Below are 18,882 nucleotides of genomic sequence, written 5' to 3'. Positions count from 1 at the left end.
ATAACTGCCTATTTTGATAGTTCAAGCACCAAAAAACTGCTAAAAACGTTAAACCTGAGTATTTTAATAGTTTTATCACAAAACATGCATTTAGTCACAAAAATATGAACATAGTGTAATTAGCGAATATTTCTCTACGAAAAACACGACAAATTTTCTGTGAATAATATTCCACAGAAAAATCCAGAACCACGAATAGGCGGAGGTCCACTGTATTCTTTAATTTAGTTCGTATGCCCTAGAAATTGACCAAATGGCTGTTTGTCCAGCTTTAAGGTAGGGTGACATCCACAAGCACACACACACTAATTGAGAGACAGATGATCCCTATTCACACCTAACTTTACATTAGATTTAACTGCAATCCCTTCAACCTTGTAGGAGGAACCGTGACAAAAAAAGTTAGTCTGACAGTGATGTTGTTGGACAGAGTGACACATAGATGAACAGACAAACAGACTAAGGGACAAACTCAAACAAATGGAGGGGAAAACTACAATTCCCTGACTCTGTCAGTTGCAATGACAAAGTAAGCTAGGAAGACACTGATTCCATACTGATGGAATGTTTGACAGATCATATTCTACCTTCGTATCAAGTCTGACTGAAATACATTCAAAAGTTCAGGAAGAGATGCCATAACAAGGTAAGTGAAACAGACAGATAAATGGAAGGAAAAACTATTGTCATTCCACAGGACTTTGTTAGTATGGACTAACAACTGCTGTAAAATGAATGCTGTTAAATTACTGTTACTATCATTTAGGTTTAATTCATTTTCACTGTAGCATCATGAGTCATACTTTGGTTCAGACAAGTTACCTGTTTGATCCTCTTAATATCTGAGTTTCTTGTAATATTCAATAAATATTTAACTGACCATCTAATTCCATTAATCTTGGAGGTAGTGGATATACTGTACAACAACAAAAAATTAAGTATTCCAAGCACTGAAAACCCATAAAAATGCTGAAACTAAACCTTCTAACCCCCACTCCTATCAGCTCGAGGTGATGTACGCTTTAACATCAGGCATCTGTTTCTATGGGACAGTGAATGCTTATAATGTGATCCCTATAGTGCATTAACTACAAGCATGCGGTAACCCCATATTCAAAGACCGGCTGCTGTTAATGTGTAGATTAGTTTAATACTATAAAACCACCAAGTCACATTTTGGACTGATAGGGCCACCCCTGAAGGATTTTTCTCAAATGCAAGGTGACAATTGTCAGCAAACTGAAGTTGGGGAAGTAGGATAGTCGTAAGGAAGAGACCAAATAAAATGGTAGAGTAAATGGCTGAAAGCAAGGGAGACAGGGCCCAAGGGAAGCCAGAAAACTGCATGCAGTGCCAACTGAATTCGATGGAGCTTGATATGTTACGGATATTCATTGGCTTTGGTGGGAAATCAGCTCAGGGTCTGGATGGCTTACATGGCCACAATTTAACTTTAAGTCAGTTTCTCCCTAAGAATGTCACCTAATATATGTATGTCTACCAAGTTTTATCAAAGTTGTTCACCCATTCTTCAGATATTCTGCCAATAAACACAGATATCACAAGTGAAAAATCATCAGTCAGATAGGTGCTGCTCATTTTGAAGCTCTCACTTACCTTTGTGGTATTTGGAAAGAGTTGCTCTTTCTCATGCTTTCATTTTTGAAAGTTAGAGCAAGGTTGTTTCTATAGCCTTAATTTTGCAATTAGGGGCAACAGATACTGTACCTGCAAATGTTTCTTTACTCTATCTGACATACTTAACAAATACTCAGTAGCCAATACAAACCTTGTTGATGAACTGATTGTTATTAGGAATCCTCCCTCTGTTCCTCCATTTTACGGGCCTATATGATTCTTGGCTATGTCTGGAGTGAGACTGCGTTGAACAGCTCTTCACCACACCTGGAAACAATAAAAATTACTCTGTACTACTCCTCAATACTCTTTTGATAAATTAATGCTGAACTTTTAAGTGATAAATGAAATGGTAGACACGCAGTGCATCCTTCTGCCACGAATATAAATAATGACATGAAGATAATTCTATTTTAACCATTATGATGTGCAAAAAGCATCAATTTCCAATATTGTAAATTCTGCAAAAAAACCAAAAATCACACAAATGAATCCAATAGTTTAAAAAGTGTTTGGCAAACATGCTGAAATAATCTTTCATGATATCTAAAAATAATGTAAATATGGGAGGGTTCTCCTACCCCATCCCACATACACAAATATTTTCAAGGTACTGTCATTCGTAAAAATATAATTCCCTAAATTATCTTTAAAATCAATCTAGTTACCAGCGAACTACTGAGTAATCATTTGTTGAAACAGGTCTTCCATTCCCCTTGCAAGTTCCACTGTCACACTTAAGTATGTATTTAAAAAGTAAGCTTTATTTTGTTTACATAAACAAATACAAAACAATGACAATTTAGCAATTACTACAAGAGACAAATGAAGAATGAGTTGGGTTGACAGCTGTACACTAGTAGATCATACTGTGAGGGCATAAGGATCGCCTGGCCAGACAGTTCTTTCTATGGTAATAATTTGCCAGAGGAACATTCAGTGCCCAACAAAATTACTCTAAGCCAAGGTTTTGTCATTAACCCATCTTTACCAAAATGTAAAAGCTATATTACAGAAGTAAATCTACATCACACTGGTTTGAAAATACTAAGATGCCGCAAGTGAAAAACCATTGCTTCTGAAATTGATATTAGCAACAATACGATAGTATTGTTTCTATTAAAATATCACAGCCGTACGAAAAACTGTAAAGCATTAATGTTTACCACCGAACATCTTACCTTGAGACCCATAGCCAGACGATGCCTTTGACCTGGAAGGTTTCCGTATATAAACTGAATGAGGTTGAGGATGCTGGTTAGTGTTCAAGACATCCATCATTTTTTCTTACAATTACCTGAAATGAAATACAAATTATTGTTGAAACATTAACATTTTGAAATCTTCTAAATAAAATCTGAGGAGCAAACCGGATATCAATCTTACAGATGTCTTGACAGGGCAGCCAATGGTTGAACAGATACTTCAGATCATTCCAGTTATGAAAGATTGAACTCAAAAGAGTTTATCTATCATGTATCTGTACCCACAGAGCAAACAACTAATAATTTACAAGAATGGTTGTTGATTAGTCTCTTACAAGCCTTCCTATTTTGATTACAGCCTATTCTTTCTCTCCAAAAGGAAGCATTAACTTTTAACATAAAGCCACTGTTATAATCTAAGAAAGACAAATAAAATACTGTACTGATATTCTAAAAGGTAGAAGCAATGTGTGTGAATATACGGTATTGTGAAAAATGGCTCATTGGATACCTGCATTTTGCAAAAACATCATTCAGCAATAAAAACAATCCCCATTTTCAAAGGAAAACAGCATATGTTGAACATTCTTAGCCTGTGAATGAAACAACTGTTTTTCTAAGAAGCAATTAAACTAGGTCACACAAATGGTAATGAATATATTTGCTTGTACATAATAAATATAATCTTGGCACAATCCCTGCCAACTGGAAGGTACCAAATCATAACTGTGCAGTTATGCAAATGAGTGGTATTTTTACATATATAAAACACCTTCATGTGACCACTTACTCAAATTTTTCAACTTAAAACACTTATCTTAAGGAATTAATCTTATAAGAGAGATAATTAGTTCGTCTTGAAACAACTGCCAGTAACTATATGCTTCATATCACTGATGTCATTGCATTGATATTAATTCACATAATCATTAAAAAATTACCTTAAATTGGCTATTCTCATACATGTTAAGCCTATCATGTGTCCACCTCTATCACACTCTGCAAACATCAATATAATCTCCGACTCCTAAAGATCAATAATTCAATGTTCATGAAAGCAAGTCAGAGACTGCCCCATAGCCTAACTGCAAGATTCAATGAAACAAGTATTTATGAATGATTCTTACAATGATCACTTTATTGTTCATACAATCAGTGTTATTCTTGCTCAAACCTTAAGGCAGGCCATGAGTGTGAGACAGATTAGGACAGATTTAGCTATGCATGACAAAGAAACACAGGTCAGGTTAGGCTTAGGATACACCATATTCCTTCAAGTACTACTTGTCTTGTTTCAAGGCAAGATTAGGTTAATGGGGGTCTAAGGAAGGATGAAGCCCCCTTGATCAGTAAGATTCTAAGCTTAGGTAATCACCTTTCCAACATTTTTAATTATTTTGTTTTGTCATTGTAATTTCAGTTATAACACACCAACCTGATATTTTCCATTGCTTCCATTGTGTTTTCATCATATTTAGCCCTTGCTGTTGGTACTTGTTAATCGACCATTTTTGTTTTGCCCCGTGAAATAATCCAGTTTCCCAAATCTGTTACCCAAAATATTGTTAGCCTTAAGGGAAAAGGTAAATTAAGATTAATGGAGATGTGTTGTGTAGAATAATAATTTGCAATTCTAAGTAAATGAAGAAAAGCAACGCAGCACTAGAAAATTATAAAAAAATAAGGATATACTATAAGGCTAATAAGGTGGCCTATGGCATAGCCTAAACCTCATGGTAGGCTAAATAAAGCATTAGACACTGTTCAGTCGGGATGGGAGGAGTATCTGCACTTTGAAAAACGACAGCAATTCACAGCATGCAGAAAATGAACTGCACAGCAGCAGGATCGGAAAGCGCGACTTGCACAGAAAACATCCAATAGGCTACAAAGTCTAACCTAACTTCAGAGTATGAGGTCGGGGCTACTGTAAGACTAGTGGACATTTTAAGGAGATATGATAAGTAATATGCAACGTAGGGAGACAGAGATATTCAGGGTTACTTGGAGGGGTCAAAGCCCCTCCCGGCCAGGTCAAGGCACGCACCCAAACTCAAGTTAAGAAGAAAATTTCTGGTTATGTCAGGACAGGGCAGTCTAGGAAAGGTAAGGATTCCTCACGCCTACCCCTGACCCCCTACCTTGACCTGACCTGACCTGGTGGACTTCACCCCCCTGGAGGCCCCCGATATACGTTGTGACCCTCAAACAGCATTCTACCCCTGACTTCTCTTAGCATGGGACAAATTTCGAACCGAGTACCCCTTAATCTTCAAGCCACCCCATGTCCAAGGGGGTCACCCACCCGAAGGGCATTAACTCAAAAGCCGAATTTTTCTACTTACGAAGGTAGCGAGCCCCCAGCACCGAGGCCTATTAGCGTGGAATATCAGGCCTATTCTTCTAATTTCCTCGAGAGAAACCGTATATGCGCGACCACATGGAGGTTGACCTTATATATGAGCAGATTCTGGACGAATTATTGTTGCCGAGATTCTTCCTTTGAGGTCGAAACATCGCTCAACCGATTTGTTTATGGAAGTGTCAAACTGGCCCAAACAGCTGTCACTTCTTCCTCTTCTTCTTCTTCTTTTTCTTTCCCCTTCTTCTTCGCCTTCTTCTTCTCGTCTCTTTACCGCGAAAAGCAATAATGCAATAGATTTCCGCTGAGAAACGAAATAAATACAGAAAAACTGACAAGGAAATGAGAATATGGAATAGACATGGAAAAACAAGAGGATACGCAACGGAGAAAGTTACTTTCACGGAAGGGAAAGGTATTAATTTGTGTGAATGTGCAAGCTCATGATTTTTTGTAGTTTTTTTTCTGTAATCTGTAGTGCAAAAACTTGATAGAAAACGACATGTAGCTGTGGAAAATAGTCGAAATAAGAAAAATGACTATAAAACAAAGAGGAAATATCATGAACAGACGGCAAGAATAGAATAATGGGAGGAAAAGTCAACGCGTGCATGCATAAACGGTTGTGTTGACAATATAAATAAGATATTCTCCAAACAGAAGATAAAGAAGAACTTGCGGAGAAATTTCCAAATGTCTGTTCTGAGTAAAAAGAAAATATCTTCTTTATAATTTGAAAGTAAGTGAAAAGGAAAAAGTTATTTTCTCCTCTGTAAACAAACCAGAAAATCTATGAAGTTGTAAAGTATAAGATTAAATAAAAGGAAATCTAAGAACAATAAAATGAGGCCACAACTTACTGAGATACTGAAACGGTGGAATTTTCCGTAATTTTTTTTATAAAATGGATGACAAACGCGAGCCAAAATAAAATAAAATAAAATAAAATAAAATGCCCTCCCAAACAATGCGAAAGTGAAATTTGAAAATCCAAATTTCAAAAGGAATCGAAAATTACTGAAACAGTGGGGCGTCATCATCTTGAACACTTACAAAGCCGTAATATTCTACTATATAGTTAGAACTGATTTATCAGACTAGTAGAAGATTTGAATAAAACCCTAAGATCGTAGACCTACATGCAAAGCTTTGGCTAAAGGAGTTCCCCAAGGCGGTGTTCTGGAGCTGTCATTATTTAGAATTATCATAGACTATGAAAATAGCAAACATGAAAAACACAATGAAGAATTGGGAGAGATGGACGAACAGGACAAAAAAAAAAAAAAAGATTAACGAGGAAAGAAAGAAAAATTGGGAAAAATGAAAAAAAAATCTTGAAAAGCAGAAGAAAGAGCTATAAGCAACGAGTATAATGAAAAATTTAGATAAAAAGGTAAGACTTGAATTTTAAGAAGTTTAAAATTCTTCCCAGGAAGTACATTATTAACAGTAGAGTAATCAGTTCCAGGCACTGCAAAAGATTTCTGTCAACCCTCTGTACAATTTTGATAATTAAAAAATAACTTGAATATGGAAAATTTGAAGTTTTGGAAAATAATAGAATTAATTGACTTTTACAAGCAACAAACATTCTGTAAAGAACAGACTCACCTTTATATCTGTATGTCAATTCAGGTTACTGAATACGAAGCCAAAGGCAATAGTACCAGAGTTTACAGGCTGGAAATAGCCCACTGCAGTTAATATGTCACGAATACATTAACTATAGACTAATGAAGGCTTGTACAGCAGCCAAAATGAACTATAGCAGCTACAACAACAATAAAAGCAGAAACGCAACAACAACAAAGTAAAATGAAAAATTGAAACTGTTTTCCCAGGAAGTGGATAGACATGGGTTATTGCAACTCGTGAGGGTGCAAGAACAATAGGCATAACAGAAGTGAGATCAAGCAATGAATTCTAACTAACCAAGATAGGTAAGGATTGCACAGATCGTGACTAATAATAATAATAATAATAATAATAATAATAATAATAATAATAATAATAATAATAATAATAAACTATATCAAGGTAATGAAAACGAAGAAGCCAAGAACCGAGGTAGACAAATTTTACTCCTAATTCGAAAGAAACGAAAACTGGTGGGGTGACAATTGGTGTAGACCTATACGAACCATTACGACTTTTCTGTTGCAATGAAGGTCAGATGGAAGTTACAGACAACATCTAACTCTCTTTCCTTAAGCGTATTTGACTGCAAAAACTTGCAATCTTGTCTCCAGAGGCATTCGAGAATGCTGCAAACTAGTGTGAGCAATGACAGTAATAGAAAAATAATCCCTGGGTGAGTTATAGGCTTAGTCTTTGCATCTCAGCTAGAGGTTTCAATCCCACTCAGTTTACCTCTGTAATTCCAGACACCTCTTCATCAAGCTGACCAACCTGATGTTTCAAAATGATAACTTCATGCCCACCTCTGGGTTTATCTAAATCTTTAGCTTTTTCCTTATCTAGAGAGAAAAACGATTAGATTTTTTTATAGAGGTATAAAAACAGACTGGCTCTCTGTATAGAGTCAGCCTCTGTTAGTTTCTGTATTGTCATTTAATTTTAAATCGCAAAAGGGGGTGGGGGTTAGGTCGGTATCCTTATCATTAGATGGAAAGTTCTCATTTGGGACTAGATTTTTCGGATGGCAGTTTACTAAATTCGTCACTGATTGGAATCCCGGCGTAATTATTAGATATTATTAATAAAAACGCGCGTAGAAAAACTGTAGAGGCTGGGGGGAAAAAATCTGAAGGCGATTTTCACAAGTGAAAGTGAGTTAAGTGTAAGGTTCTGGAAACCAGGGACATGGATCAATGAATTTTGGTATGGAGAGTGAAAGAACGGAAGCAATGAATTCGCATACAGTTATTTGGGAGCAAATATTTATATACGCTGTACTGAAGTAAAGGAAATCAATGAAGAGAATGCTGATTGTTGTAGATTAAACTATCTTCTTTGCAGTAGGGTTGTTATTTGTGTAAACGTTACAATAACAACATGACTCAGCCACCGTAAAATAAGATCACAGAATTAAAACGGATTATAATTAAAAGACATAGCAATAGATGATAATTATGAATTAGAGGATAATTTAAAGCCGGAATTCAAAGATATATTAAATTAGAATGCAATAAATTTCAATTTTTCGAGAAAACGAAAGTAATAGATTCCGATAGTAAAGCCTGACACCGAAGTGGTGTTTGAACGCATTGTATCTATGCGTATAAAGATTCAGCTTGCAATCATTGTCAAACTCTTGACGACTGCTTTATCCTCATCTTATGCACTTGGAAATGAGTGTCATACGTCGAATTATTATTAGTTACGTATATCTGACGGCGACCGAGTGTAAAACATGACTATCATTTTCGAAAAGCAACGCAGGCCTACGCTGATTTCAAATTTCCCGGGAAAAACACGGGCCGTATTCTGAATTCTGCCGCATTATTAAATTTCTTTGAGAAGCCAACGGCTTCCCATAAGTCTTCTAAAAGGCTAATACGGTTAATGAGGGAAAAAAATCGGATTGATCTCAAACGATGCTTTAGTATCATCATAACGATTAGTAAGTGTCAGCGGCCCGCGATTTTTTTCTTTTTTTATAATGTGGGTTGCGTAATGATTAGTAACAAGTTCAGGGGGACTCACGCATTTCATTTTGCCTCCATTTTCTTCCGCGGCCTCCCCGACCCTGTGGGAAGTTCGAAACAGACGGAGCCGAACGTGACCCCCGAGCCGCCACGGGATGGAAATGCGTCAAAACGCGCCTTTGGAAAAAAAAAAATCGCGTCTTCCAGAATATCCCAACGGGGGCGAGCTCGGGCGGGAGGACAGCCGGCGACGAAACGAGGAGGTGCGATCTTCTTTTGAATAGTGCGCCGCGCGCGCCATCTTTGTTTTCGCGACGTCCCCGGAGCCTCCTCCTCTGTTTCTTGTTGTTGTGGGTTTTGCGCGCACATCCCCCCCCGCTGACTGACTGGCCACGCGTTCCCGCCAGCAAATCTCGCCATGTCTGATAATGCTGTAAGTATGCGCCCCTGCTTCCCGTTGTGGCGGCCAGGCCGAAGGTGGTGTGATCGAGAAGAGGCGAGGAGGAGAAGGGGGGGCGCCGCTCCACCGAATTACTCACAAACGGCTTCTTTTTGTTTCTCCCCCAGGATAACAAACCCGAGGGCGAGGGAAACGAATACATCAAGCTAAAAGTAGTCGGGCAGGTGAGTATTTTGCGGCCTCGGCGCGTCGCCGCTTTCTGGTTGGTCGAGAGTCTTGATTGTTCTGTTTGTGCTTCTGGCGGAGCTTCCTCGTGATAACCCTAGCCTGTCCTGCGTCCCGTGGGGTACGGCGAGGCTGTAACCCTAGGGGGGGGCTTCCCGCAGCTTCGGGGTCGGGGCAAGATACCCTTGGGTATAAATTAAATCTACAGACTTATTTTAGGGAAAGAAATTCACTGAAGTCTGAATTTGCTATTTTCTTAAGACTTTCTTCCCTTTTCTTATTCTCTTTCTCCTATCTTACTTTCCTCAACCTTCTCCATCAGTTGTTTCGTACAGTTGCGAGGTTTCCTCCCGTTCCGCCTTTCGAACCTTTTTACTTTCAAGTTCCCGGGAAAACTGTAGGGAGAACTAAGCAATAACCCCAAATCGAATATTACCGGGGAAATTGACTTTTCCTATAGTATTTTTGTTGTTTATCTGGAATTTACCGTAATTTCTTGACGGTCAACTGTAATTAACGTCAGCGGGACTGATAAGTTGTATGCTGGGGATACTGGAATTCTATCGTGCATGCCCAGTGTTGTAGGGGAACGTTTGGTAAAAAGTAGAGCTTCCTTCACCGGGTGGCCTCCGACTAAGTAATACGGCTTACTAGGTTAGGTTAGGTTAGTGTAGTGGTAATTCTAAGCCGTAGTTCCGCGGTGAGCTAGATTATGGCTATTGATGTTTTCCTATGTTATTTTCCTTGCTTTACAAGATTTTGAAGTAACGTGTTGTCGGCCGGCTGTAACTAAACTGTAATTGACCTCTGAAGACTACACGACGGGGTAAACTACGGCTTAGAATTACCCCCGGGGTAGATCTAAGCTGGCAATCCAAGGCGAACCCCCCCATCCCCTCCATAGCTAATACGGTAAAATTGTAACCAGTAAACACCCCTAAAAATACCAACCTAATGTACCCTAGGGGTGTTTACTGGTTGAAATTATGCCGTATTAGCTATGGAGGGGTTGGGGGCTCGCTGCGGAATGCTGGCTTAGCTCTACCTGTCGTGTAGTCTTTAAAGGTCAATTACAGTTTAGTCACAGCCAGCCGACAAAATATTACTTTAAATTCTTGTAAAGCAAGGAAAATAACACAGGGAAACGTCAATTGCTGTAGTCTAGCTCACCGTTAGCTCACCGCGGAACTACGGCTTTAACATAGGAAAACGTCAATTGCCGTAGTCTAGCTCACCGTGGAACTACGGCTTAGAATTACCGGTATAGTTCCTTTTATAATAGTTTTCTGTAGCCAGTCCCTTCTAGAACACATGGCTCCCATTTGCCTTGCATATGCACGGAAGCATTCCAGGGTGGCCATCATAACGTTCTCTCTCTCTCTCTCTCTCTCTCTCTCTCTCTCTCTCTCTCTCTCTCTCTCTCTCTCTCTCTCTCTCTCTCTCTCTCTCTCTCTCTCTCTCTCTCTCTCACCAATAAACAACACCATTGCCTTCATCAGCAACGCTTAACAGTTTAGGAAAACTCAATTTCCAAGGTAATAAGCCATGCGTAGCTCTGTAGTTTTATCATAAATTTTTGGTCAAATAGCCTTATATAATGAAGGCTGTATATAACGCGGTACAGGCGAGATAATCCGAGGAGTGTGCAGAGATGGAGAAATTCAGCATCTCTTTAAATATTTAGTTTTATCCCCAAGGGGCTGGTAATAATCACTGCACCCAGCAGAGCTTCCGCCATGATTATTATCGGCCCCTCGGGGGTGAACGTAAAAACCAATAAAAGACTAAATTTCTCTTTATCACGGTAGACTTCTCAAATTATCTCACATATACCGAGTTACAGAGAAGATTAAAGTAGTAAATGACATCTCCATGCGGCCGTCTCCTTTACATTTACTGGGTTGCATGGGTTCCTTTGATGGAACCTGTGGCCTTCTTTCTCAGCTTGCTCTGAAGTGTTATGTAAATTTTACTTATGTTAGTGTTTTTATGTGAGTTTGTACTCTTTTAGTGGATAATACAATGATAGGCCATGCTATAAGGTACACAGTATCTTTGGAGACCAACAACCAATTGGCGTTGGGGGGAAAGTGATTGAAGCACATGGTAAATGTTACGGAGACGCCCACGCAAAGGTATCAGGTTAACGAGCAGGTCAGATTTATCTGTGAAGAGGAGAAAGAAGGGACAATCTCCTCCTCGGTGGTTAATCTCACAAGGGCACGTCGCAAAATAAGACTACAGACACCACCCTACTTACAAGTTAGTTAGGAATGGACAGCCGGTTGTATGTTGAATTTTTTTGTAAGATGGTTACTGCACTCCTCATGCCTATTAAGTACAGTATGATATAAAGTCAATACAGTACTGTATTTTTTTTTTTTTTTTTTTACCTTAAAACAATATTGTACGTACAGTACTGTATGTACAGAATGGGCACGCAAAACAAAATTTAAACGTATGGGTGGCACAGGGAAGTGTTCAGAACACAATCTTCATTTGCGATACCATTTGTTTGGATCAGTGAATGTTTGTAAGTTGAATGTTTATAAGTAGGGTGGTGTCTGTATAGTATACACAGAAAAGACTCGTGTTAACACCTACATGCACGTGTTTCAGCCACATGGAGGATATAAAGACAAGGATTACGACAGTTGATTGTTAGGGCTTGTATGGTTTGCAGCCCTCCTTGTAGAACAGCTCTAATATTTATTTGCTGCTTTTAAAAAACTGGGATACTCTGCTTACTGGTGGGGGGAAGGCTAGGAAACATGACTGAGGGAAGGGCGCCAAGGCAAAGATGGTACAAACAAGAAAAATACAATTGTACCAAATAATATTAAGGATTCAAACAAGAGACTGAAAAAAACTAGATTAGGGAATTATAAAAACGTTAGGAATAAGGTAACCATAAGTAAGATACCCATAAAAGGGAAGGAGAGGGGGGCAGGGTCTACCTAGTACCTTGTGTCAGCTGCGATAAAGTATATTTTGGTTAGAGCGGCAAATCGTGTAAGCAGAACATTTGCCTTTACAACCAAGCCTTGGCCCTGGCCAAATGCTGCTGGAATTTCAACCTTAACATCAACGGGAAAAATACAGGTTTGTGTATGCCAAGAAGAATAAAACACCAAGGGTCATCGTAGAGACCTCCCTCATGAACTCTTACAATAAATTTATGGAAGGCAAGGCAACGTTGGAAACAATTTTGGGGATAACATTACTTGTGAGATCACTTATCAACATTTTAATAACGTAACCAGAAAGATGTACAGCAAGGGGATAGTTCTGAAAAGCCAAGATATGGAAGTTTAACAGTTTTGTTTTACGTGGACTGGATTAGTAAATGGTGTAGTCGGTGGGGTGTGAGGCAGAAAAACGCAAGCACAGTTGATTAACAAATCTCGTACAATTTTCCACCCCACCCTCCCCTTCTGGTGAATGGGACTGCTGAATGAGTCTGAAGCTTTAACTTTTCTAGGTGTAACTTTGGACCCTCATCATTCTTAAAACATCTAATGAAACTGTCAGCAAATGCTGTACGAAAGTCAGGGATTGTACGTAAGGCATCATATATTTCTAAGAGTGGTAAAATCAGTGTGACGTGTTTTAGGTCGTTTCTCCTTCCTTTACTAGAATACTGTTCAATGGTGTGGATGTCTGCTTCTGCCAGAGATGTACCTCTTAAATATTGGTCTTGGGTGGCAGGTTTTTGTTTCCTAACATGAGCATTTATGACTTGGCTTGGACCATCAGTGGATAGTCTCGTCAATTGGTCCCTGATCCTGCCAAGAGCAACCAGATTTGCTGAATAGCAGCACCAATGTGCAGTAAATATGCTTTGCCGTCAGACCTCTCAGTTCCAGCAGTCCTTTTTATTATTCCTCACACCGTTGGACTGAGGAACGTATCCTGGAGGAGAATGCGCAATTGGGACTTGAAAAATTCAAATGAAGATGAACTGCATTACCACCCTAATACAATTCTCTGTGTATTTTAATAATTTACTTTTTTTTTTTCTAATATGAATTTGCTAATTTACCTTTTTTTTTTCTTTCTGCGTTACCCATTACCTTATGTTACTTCTTTCTAGTAAATACTATATCCTTTGGAAGTCTGAATTTCAAGATAATGCCCCATGTTTGATTGTTCCATATGAATAGGGTTCATCTTGAATTGTATTTTTGCTTCCATCCCTGAGGGGCTGGTACCAAACATGGTGTCCTGCGAAACTTTTGTCATATCTAGTACCACCCCCTTGGGGATGAATGTGAAACAGAAACCAAAGATGGTAAATTTCTCAAATTATCTCGCCTCAACTCTTATTATATACTTATATACACCCATTTCTGTAATTTTTTAGGCAGAAAATTATATTAAACAAAATCTTCGCGGCTGTCTCGTACATTTACCAAGCGCGCAAGCGTAATACAGCTTTTTGTTTTTTCATTAGTCCAGAATTAGAAATAGGGAGAATTGTTAGTTTCAGGTAGATGATGTAGGCTACTTTCCTCATTTCACAGGAATAGTATTCACAGTGCTGCTATTTACTGTATACAGAATTCTGTATTGAGGCCACAATAAAAATACAATAATATATAAGTGTTAGGTGTATATTTTTCCAAGTCACTTTTTCTGTTGATATGCAAGTGAGAACACTAATGGGAAAATCTAATTGTTGCAAAACTTGAATTGCGATATTAAAATTTGTATGAGCTGTCAAATCTCAAAGGTCCTTTAGTCAGCAGAGCACTCTATTTGAACTCTTTCATGAATATTTTTGTTTGCTTTCAGTACACACCAGTCTCAATAATAGCAAGTAACCAGATAAGGTTTCCATGGCAATGTAGGTAACCGGAAAGATGTTACTTAACACTTCAGATTAAGCATAAATAAAATTCAGTTCTTAAGTTCAGACTTCACTAAAGTGTAAAATGCAAATCAGGCGAAGGCAGTACATTTAAAGACGGTAAATACCTACATGGGAAAGAATTGGTTAAAGTGCAGGACCCAGCATTAATGGATAATGCCTTGACTGCTCTCAGGCAAACGTGTATTGTGGTAACTTGAGCTGGTATTGTGTGGGTCACAGTGTGCCTCAGGCATCCATTGTGATTGTTCTCACAGTAAATTGTTGCTTGTAATCTTACAAAAAGGAATTCATATTCACTCTATTCCCTGTGACTTTAAATATTATTTAGATGTGTCGAAAGTATTTCGTAGTGCTTTTCTGTTAATGTTCTTCCATATATTGTAGTATAGAACTAACAGAAGCATCCCTGAATTTTAACTGTAAAACAAATACTTTAGCTATTAGCAGACATTCCAAGCCTCAGTGAAATAACTATACTATTGAGTATATGTTTGGGATATAAACTGATATGGGTTTGTAATTATACTGATGAAATTTTCTGTTTTAAAATACACAGAATTTAAATACATACTAATACCGTAACGATAAGTAGACCTTATTTGCATTAAAACATAGTGATGTGGATTTACTTTAGCCTTTATAAAATTGGGCTGGTTTGCAATTGACGGAAGTTTGTTTGCTGACAGGTAAAGTATTCAAGTACCTTGTTTCTAAATGTTTTCTATTTTCCCCAGGATTCTAATGAAATTCACTTCAGAGTTAAAATGACAACGCAAATGGGCAAACTGAAGAAGTCGTATTCTGAACGAGTGGGTGTGCCGGTAGCTTCGCTTCGCTTCCTTTTTGATGGTCGCCGTATTAACGATGAAGAGACACCTAAAGCAGTAAGTTGGATTGGAGTTTTGTTGCATAGTAGTATTTGTTTCGTAACATTCAGTTGGGGAAAAGGTTACTTTGCCTCCCTGCCTCAAATGTTTACTTGAAACTTCAGAAATGCCACATGCTATGTGATGTAGCAACGTGTCTTAAGTAAACTATGGAAGTAAAGGACAAGAAAAAATAACCTAAGGCATTTGCAGAAATATGAAAAATAGAATTGTGGTTATTTTGACAATGGTTTTATTCGATTGATACAAAATGGCACAAAGATGATGGTCAGTGCAGGATTAACAAGTAGATGTGAGTATTGGTGAATAAGACAGAGATTGAAAGCAGTAAGTTAGGAATTTGGTGTGTACTTAATTTTGCATCCATCTTTCATATGAGGGCTTATTTAATGGATATATCACATAGTAGTAAGAAGTTTGAAAATTCTGCATAGTAATATATGCTTGATAGACTTAAGGTTGAATTCCTGAAGTAATTGTTATGATGCATAAACCCAAAGAAAGAGGACTGAGTCTGGGTTGTAAATGTTAAGGGTAATTTAACAAAATTGCAGCAGTCAGTAGGTAAGCGCGGAGGTGCTCCCCTAAGAATTTCTTGAATTGAGGAGAGAGAAGAATGGTTAAGGACACTGGGGTCACAGAGAGATTGCAAAGAGCTTTATTTTCTGCAGGGCAGCATTATTCACCTTATAGGGGACAGAATATGTTACTGTAATGGGAGTAATATACACATTACATGGTGTTTTGAGAAATTACATTTTAAAGAGTTATGTACACTGAAAACTGTCTGTACCCCCATAACCATATTGCAACTGATGCTTTAACTTTAAGAGGATTTTTTAGATCTGAATGGGGTTCGTGCTTGAAACAGGTAATGAATTTTCAACCTTCTTTACTCATGGGCCATTAATGTCTCGTATTTATTTGGCTACGACAGTGGTAGTAGATTTCTTTTAGAACTGGTTAGTAAATTTTATGTGGTTCCTTGTCAAGGTAATGAGTATGTGTGTGATTTTAATTTTCCCATCACAGGGATGATTATATTCGTGTAATGCCCTTTTCTATTCACCATGACTGACTTCTATTTGTACCATACATCTTTTGCAATTCCTTTTGTGTAAGGAGTTGTGTGTTGTCTTGATTAGTTTTATTGAAAAAATGAGCTCTCTCAAAATCTTAAAAAAAAAAAAAAAAATCAGTCTTTTGAGTATATTCAATCAAGTTTGTAAAGCCCCTTATTTTTCATATGGTATTTGTAATTCTTTGACTCACCTCTCTCCCCCTCTTTTTAAGAACAAATCCCCAGGTCTATCCCTGTGAAAGTAGTGATTTATAGCCTTGTGGTTTGATTACTCCACATTTTTGTATATCTGATAGACTAAAAAGTGTTTACAATGTAAGTAATTTTTATACAAAACCATTAATCATAAAGTACCTGTAAACTGTGTGGAACTTATCTAGGTCGATGAAGTGAAGCTTTTCACATAACTTCACTGTGCATGCTTTGCCAACTCCCAGGTCCTGATGGATATTCTACTAACATTCAGTCTTCTGTGCCAAGCTATACTCAGTAAAGAGAGAAGGGTAAAACATAATTGTTAAATTTGTATAAAAATAAGGTTTTGTTAAAACAGTTTTGATGCTAAACATTATAAGATAGCCCCAAATCACCTGGTAGAAGGGAGGACAAAGTAATTGAAGTAAAGAAAGGAATACTTATCTTCGGGATGTCTAGTCCCATGAACAAAATGAATGAGAGTTGGTAACATCACAACGAAAGCAGTGCTGCTATGAATAATGAGCCTTTAATGGAAGAATTTCGTGAACATTTCCCTGAAGAAGTTCTTCAGTGGAAGAATCCAAAGATGGATACTTGCCAGGTTCTTGGAGGCAGGTACTACTGGATATATACACCACATACTTTGGAATAGCACAGGGGCCAAAAGAGAACCACTTCCTCTAGAGAATGAGTCTCCACTACAAATTACAGGGCACAGTAACTGTAGTGGGAAACTATCTTGTGAAAGCTTGGAGCTCGCAAACATGCTTGGAGGAGGCCAAGGGGAGCAAGAATGTAGTATTAGTGTCAAATTTAAATGAGACATCAGCAAAGGCTTATGTGGTGGACTGGTAAGACTGTTCGGACTATTGACAAGTCCTAACTGGAGGTTATACTCGAACTTGGAGGTTAAATTTACCAAAGGAGCAGAAAAGGTCAGAAGTAGTTATTTCCCAAGTCAGCTTCATTTTGAATATTATAGCAAGCTTGCTGTCATATCTCAAACGGTTGAAAATGTCTGGTAGGACTGAAATTGTGGCATAGGTCAAATAGAAACCCAGTTGATCACAAAGCTACAAATAATGTGTTCCAGTAGGTCCAAGAACTACTCACTGAACCTAGTATGGGGCAGTGAGCATCTCCAAAAGTTCATTGAGACCAAAGAACTTTGCTAGTACCTGTGTGGAGGAAATGCCTATGCATCCACAGTTTCCAGCAGAATGAATGCAGAAAATGCTTAAGCATCCAGTCTGTCTTGTACCCAAAGCTTGACAACCACTACCGAAGCTGCTATATTTGGCTGTGGAGAACAGCTCGGAGAGCGTTTGCCATGTAACTACGTAGTAGATCGATTCACCAAGGGAATTCTCCACATCACAGTACCTTGGAATTACCTGTGTGAAGGCCCATCCTGCTCGGAGAACTTTGTGTTGCTGGCATCTCTGCCAACAAAAAAAATTCCAGTCAGTAGATCTGACCTTTTTGCAGTGTTTTTGTCAACCACGACTCCTTTGTAACTATCTAGAAAGATGGAGGAAGAAAGATATTTGTAGACATTTTGCCCAGAATACCTTGTTCAAGACCGGTTCTTGTAAGCATTGCACTTAGAGCAGGAGAACACACTTGGCTCATATAAGTAGCTCACTACAGCTGAAGCCCTTCTCCAAGGATAATGTAGAGGTGTTGCAGGATTAAACACACTTGCCAGGTGATGCTAAGCCTTTGATTTCAATTTTTATCTTTTCAGAACAGGTAGAGTGTTATAAGCATTGACTTTTTGGTTGTAAATTTCATACTAAAGTGAGTTTAAGCTGTAGTATATACACTAAATTTGGTGGGGGAGGCCAGGAGAATGTTTTTCTTATTTCTGTGAGTGAATCAGTGTGTTTAGGACAGGATTTTAAGTCAACTTTTGCATAAGAAATAGAATTACAAACTAGCATCCAAAATGGAATGAGATACTACTAAATTTTTCTTTTACAGCTTGAAATGGAGAACGATGATGTCATTGAAGTGTATCAGGAACAAACTGGTGGTGTCCATTGATGGACAACATTCCACAAGATAGTTTAAGGAATAGGTTTAAGATTTTTTTTTTAATTTAGTTTCTTATTTCCATTAATGCACACAAGACATCTTAGTGTGGAGATTCTGTATTGATGTTTTATTTGATTTTATGAATTAGAAGTACAGTAATATTTATTTTTTTGTCATCTTAAGCCATGATTGGAATGATGTCTGGTAAATGTTAATGGAAGTTAGCTGCTGCTGCTGCTACTAACTTAATATATAATATACACAGAATCTGAGAGGGAAGATCCTTTTATATTATTTTGTGAATAGTAAAAAGTCTTTTTAGTGTTTCATACATGTCTGTGTAAAATTAGTAAACAGTTCTGTAACTA

The 18,882-nt window shown here is 38.0% G+C and overlaps 2 protein-coding genes across 3 annotated transcripts in view; one reads left to right on the top strand and one right to left on the bottom strand.

The window, feature by feature from the left end:
• The window catches only part of mino (glycerol-3-phosphate acyltransferase mino), a 43,700-nt gene extending 38,112 nt beyond the window's left edge, over positions 1-5,588 (bottom strand). Inside the window, exons 1-3 of one of the 2 annotated variants that reach the window (XM_067117008.1) lie at positions 5,189-5,588; positions 2,820-2,935; positions 1,790-1,905 (exon numbers count right to left, since the gene is read on the bottom strand). In XM_067117008.1, the coding sequence (XP_066973109.1) occupies positions 1,790-1,905; positions 2,820-2,919 (216 nt within the window). In that variant the 5' untranslated portion in view covers positions 2,920-2,935; positions 5,189-5,588. The remainder of the gene's footprint in view (positions 1-1,789; positions 1,906-2,819; positions 2,936-5,188) is intronic. The other variant, XM_067117014.1, reaches the window with a different exon arrangement.
• A 3,295-nt stretch (positions 5,589-8,883) lies between these two features.
• Positions 8,884-18,882, top strand: LOC136846176 (small ubiquitin-related modifier-like). The gene is made up of 4 exons (XM_067116996.1): positions 8,884-9,246; positions 9,381-9,437; positions 15,046-15,195; positions 18,461-18,882. The coding sequence occupies exons 1-4, from the start codon at positions 9,232-9,234 to the stop codon at positions 18,521-18,523; spliced, it is 285 nt and encodes a 94-aa protein (XP_066973097.1). The 5' UTR covers positions 8,884-9,231; the 3' UTR covers positions 18,524-18,882.

Source organism: Macrobrachium rosenbergii, chromosome 2, assembly GCF_040412425.1.
Source record: "Macrobrachium rosenbergii isolate ZJJX-2024 chromosome 2, ASM4041242v1, whole genome shotgun sequence".
NCBI classification, from domain to species: Eukaryota; Metazoa; Arthropoda; class Malacostraca; order Decapoda; family Palaemonidae; genus Macrobrachium; species Macrobrachium rosenbergii.
Note: the sequence above shows the minus strand (reverse complement) of the source record. Positions and strands in the feature narration are given on the sequence as shown.

What these genes read in the sequence shown, in the direction of transcription:
- LOC136846176 (XM_067116996.1), top strand. An exon ending in AGCTAAAAGTAGTCGGGCAG is followed by an intron (nt 9,438 to 15,045) that starts GTGAGTATTTTG and finishes TATTTTCCCCAG; the next exon opens with GATTCTAATGAAATTCACTT. An exon ending in ATGAAGAGACACCTAAAGCA is followed by an intron (nt 15,196 to 18,460) that starts GTAAGTTGGATT and finishes TTTCTTTTACAG; the next exon opens with CTTGAAATGGAGAACGATGA.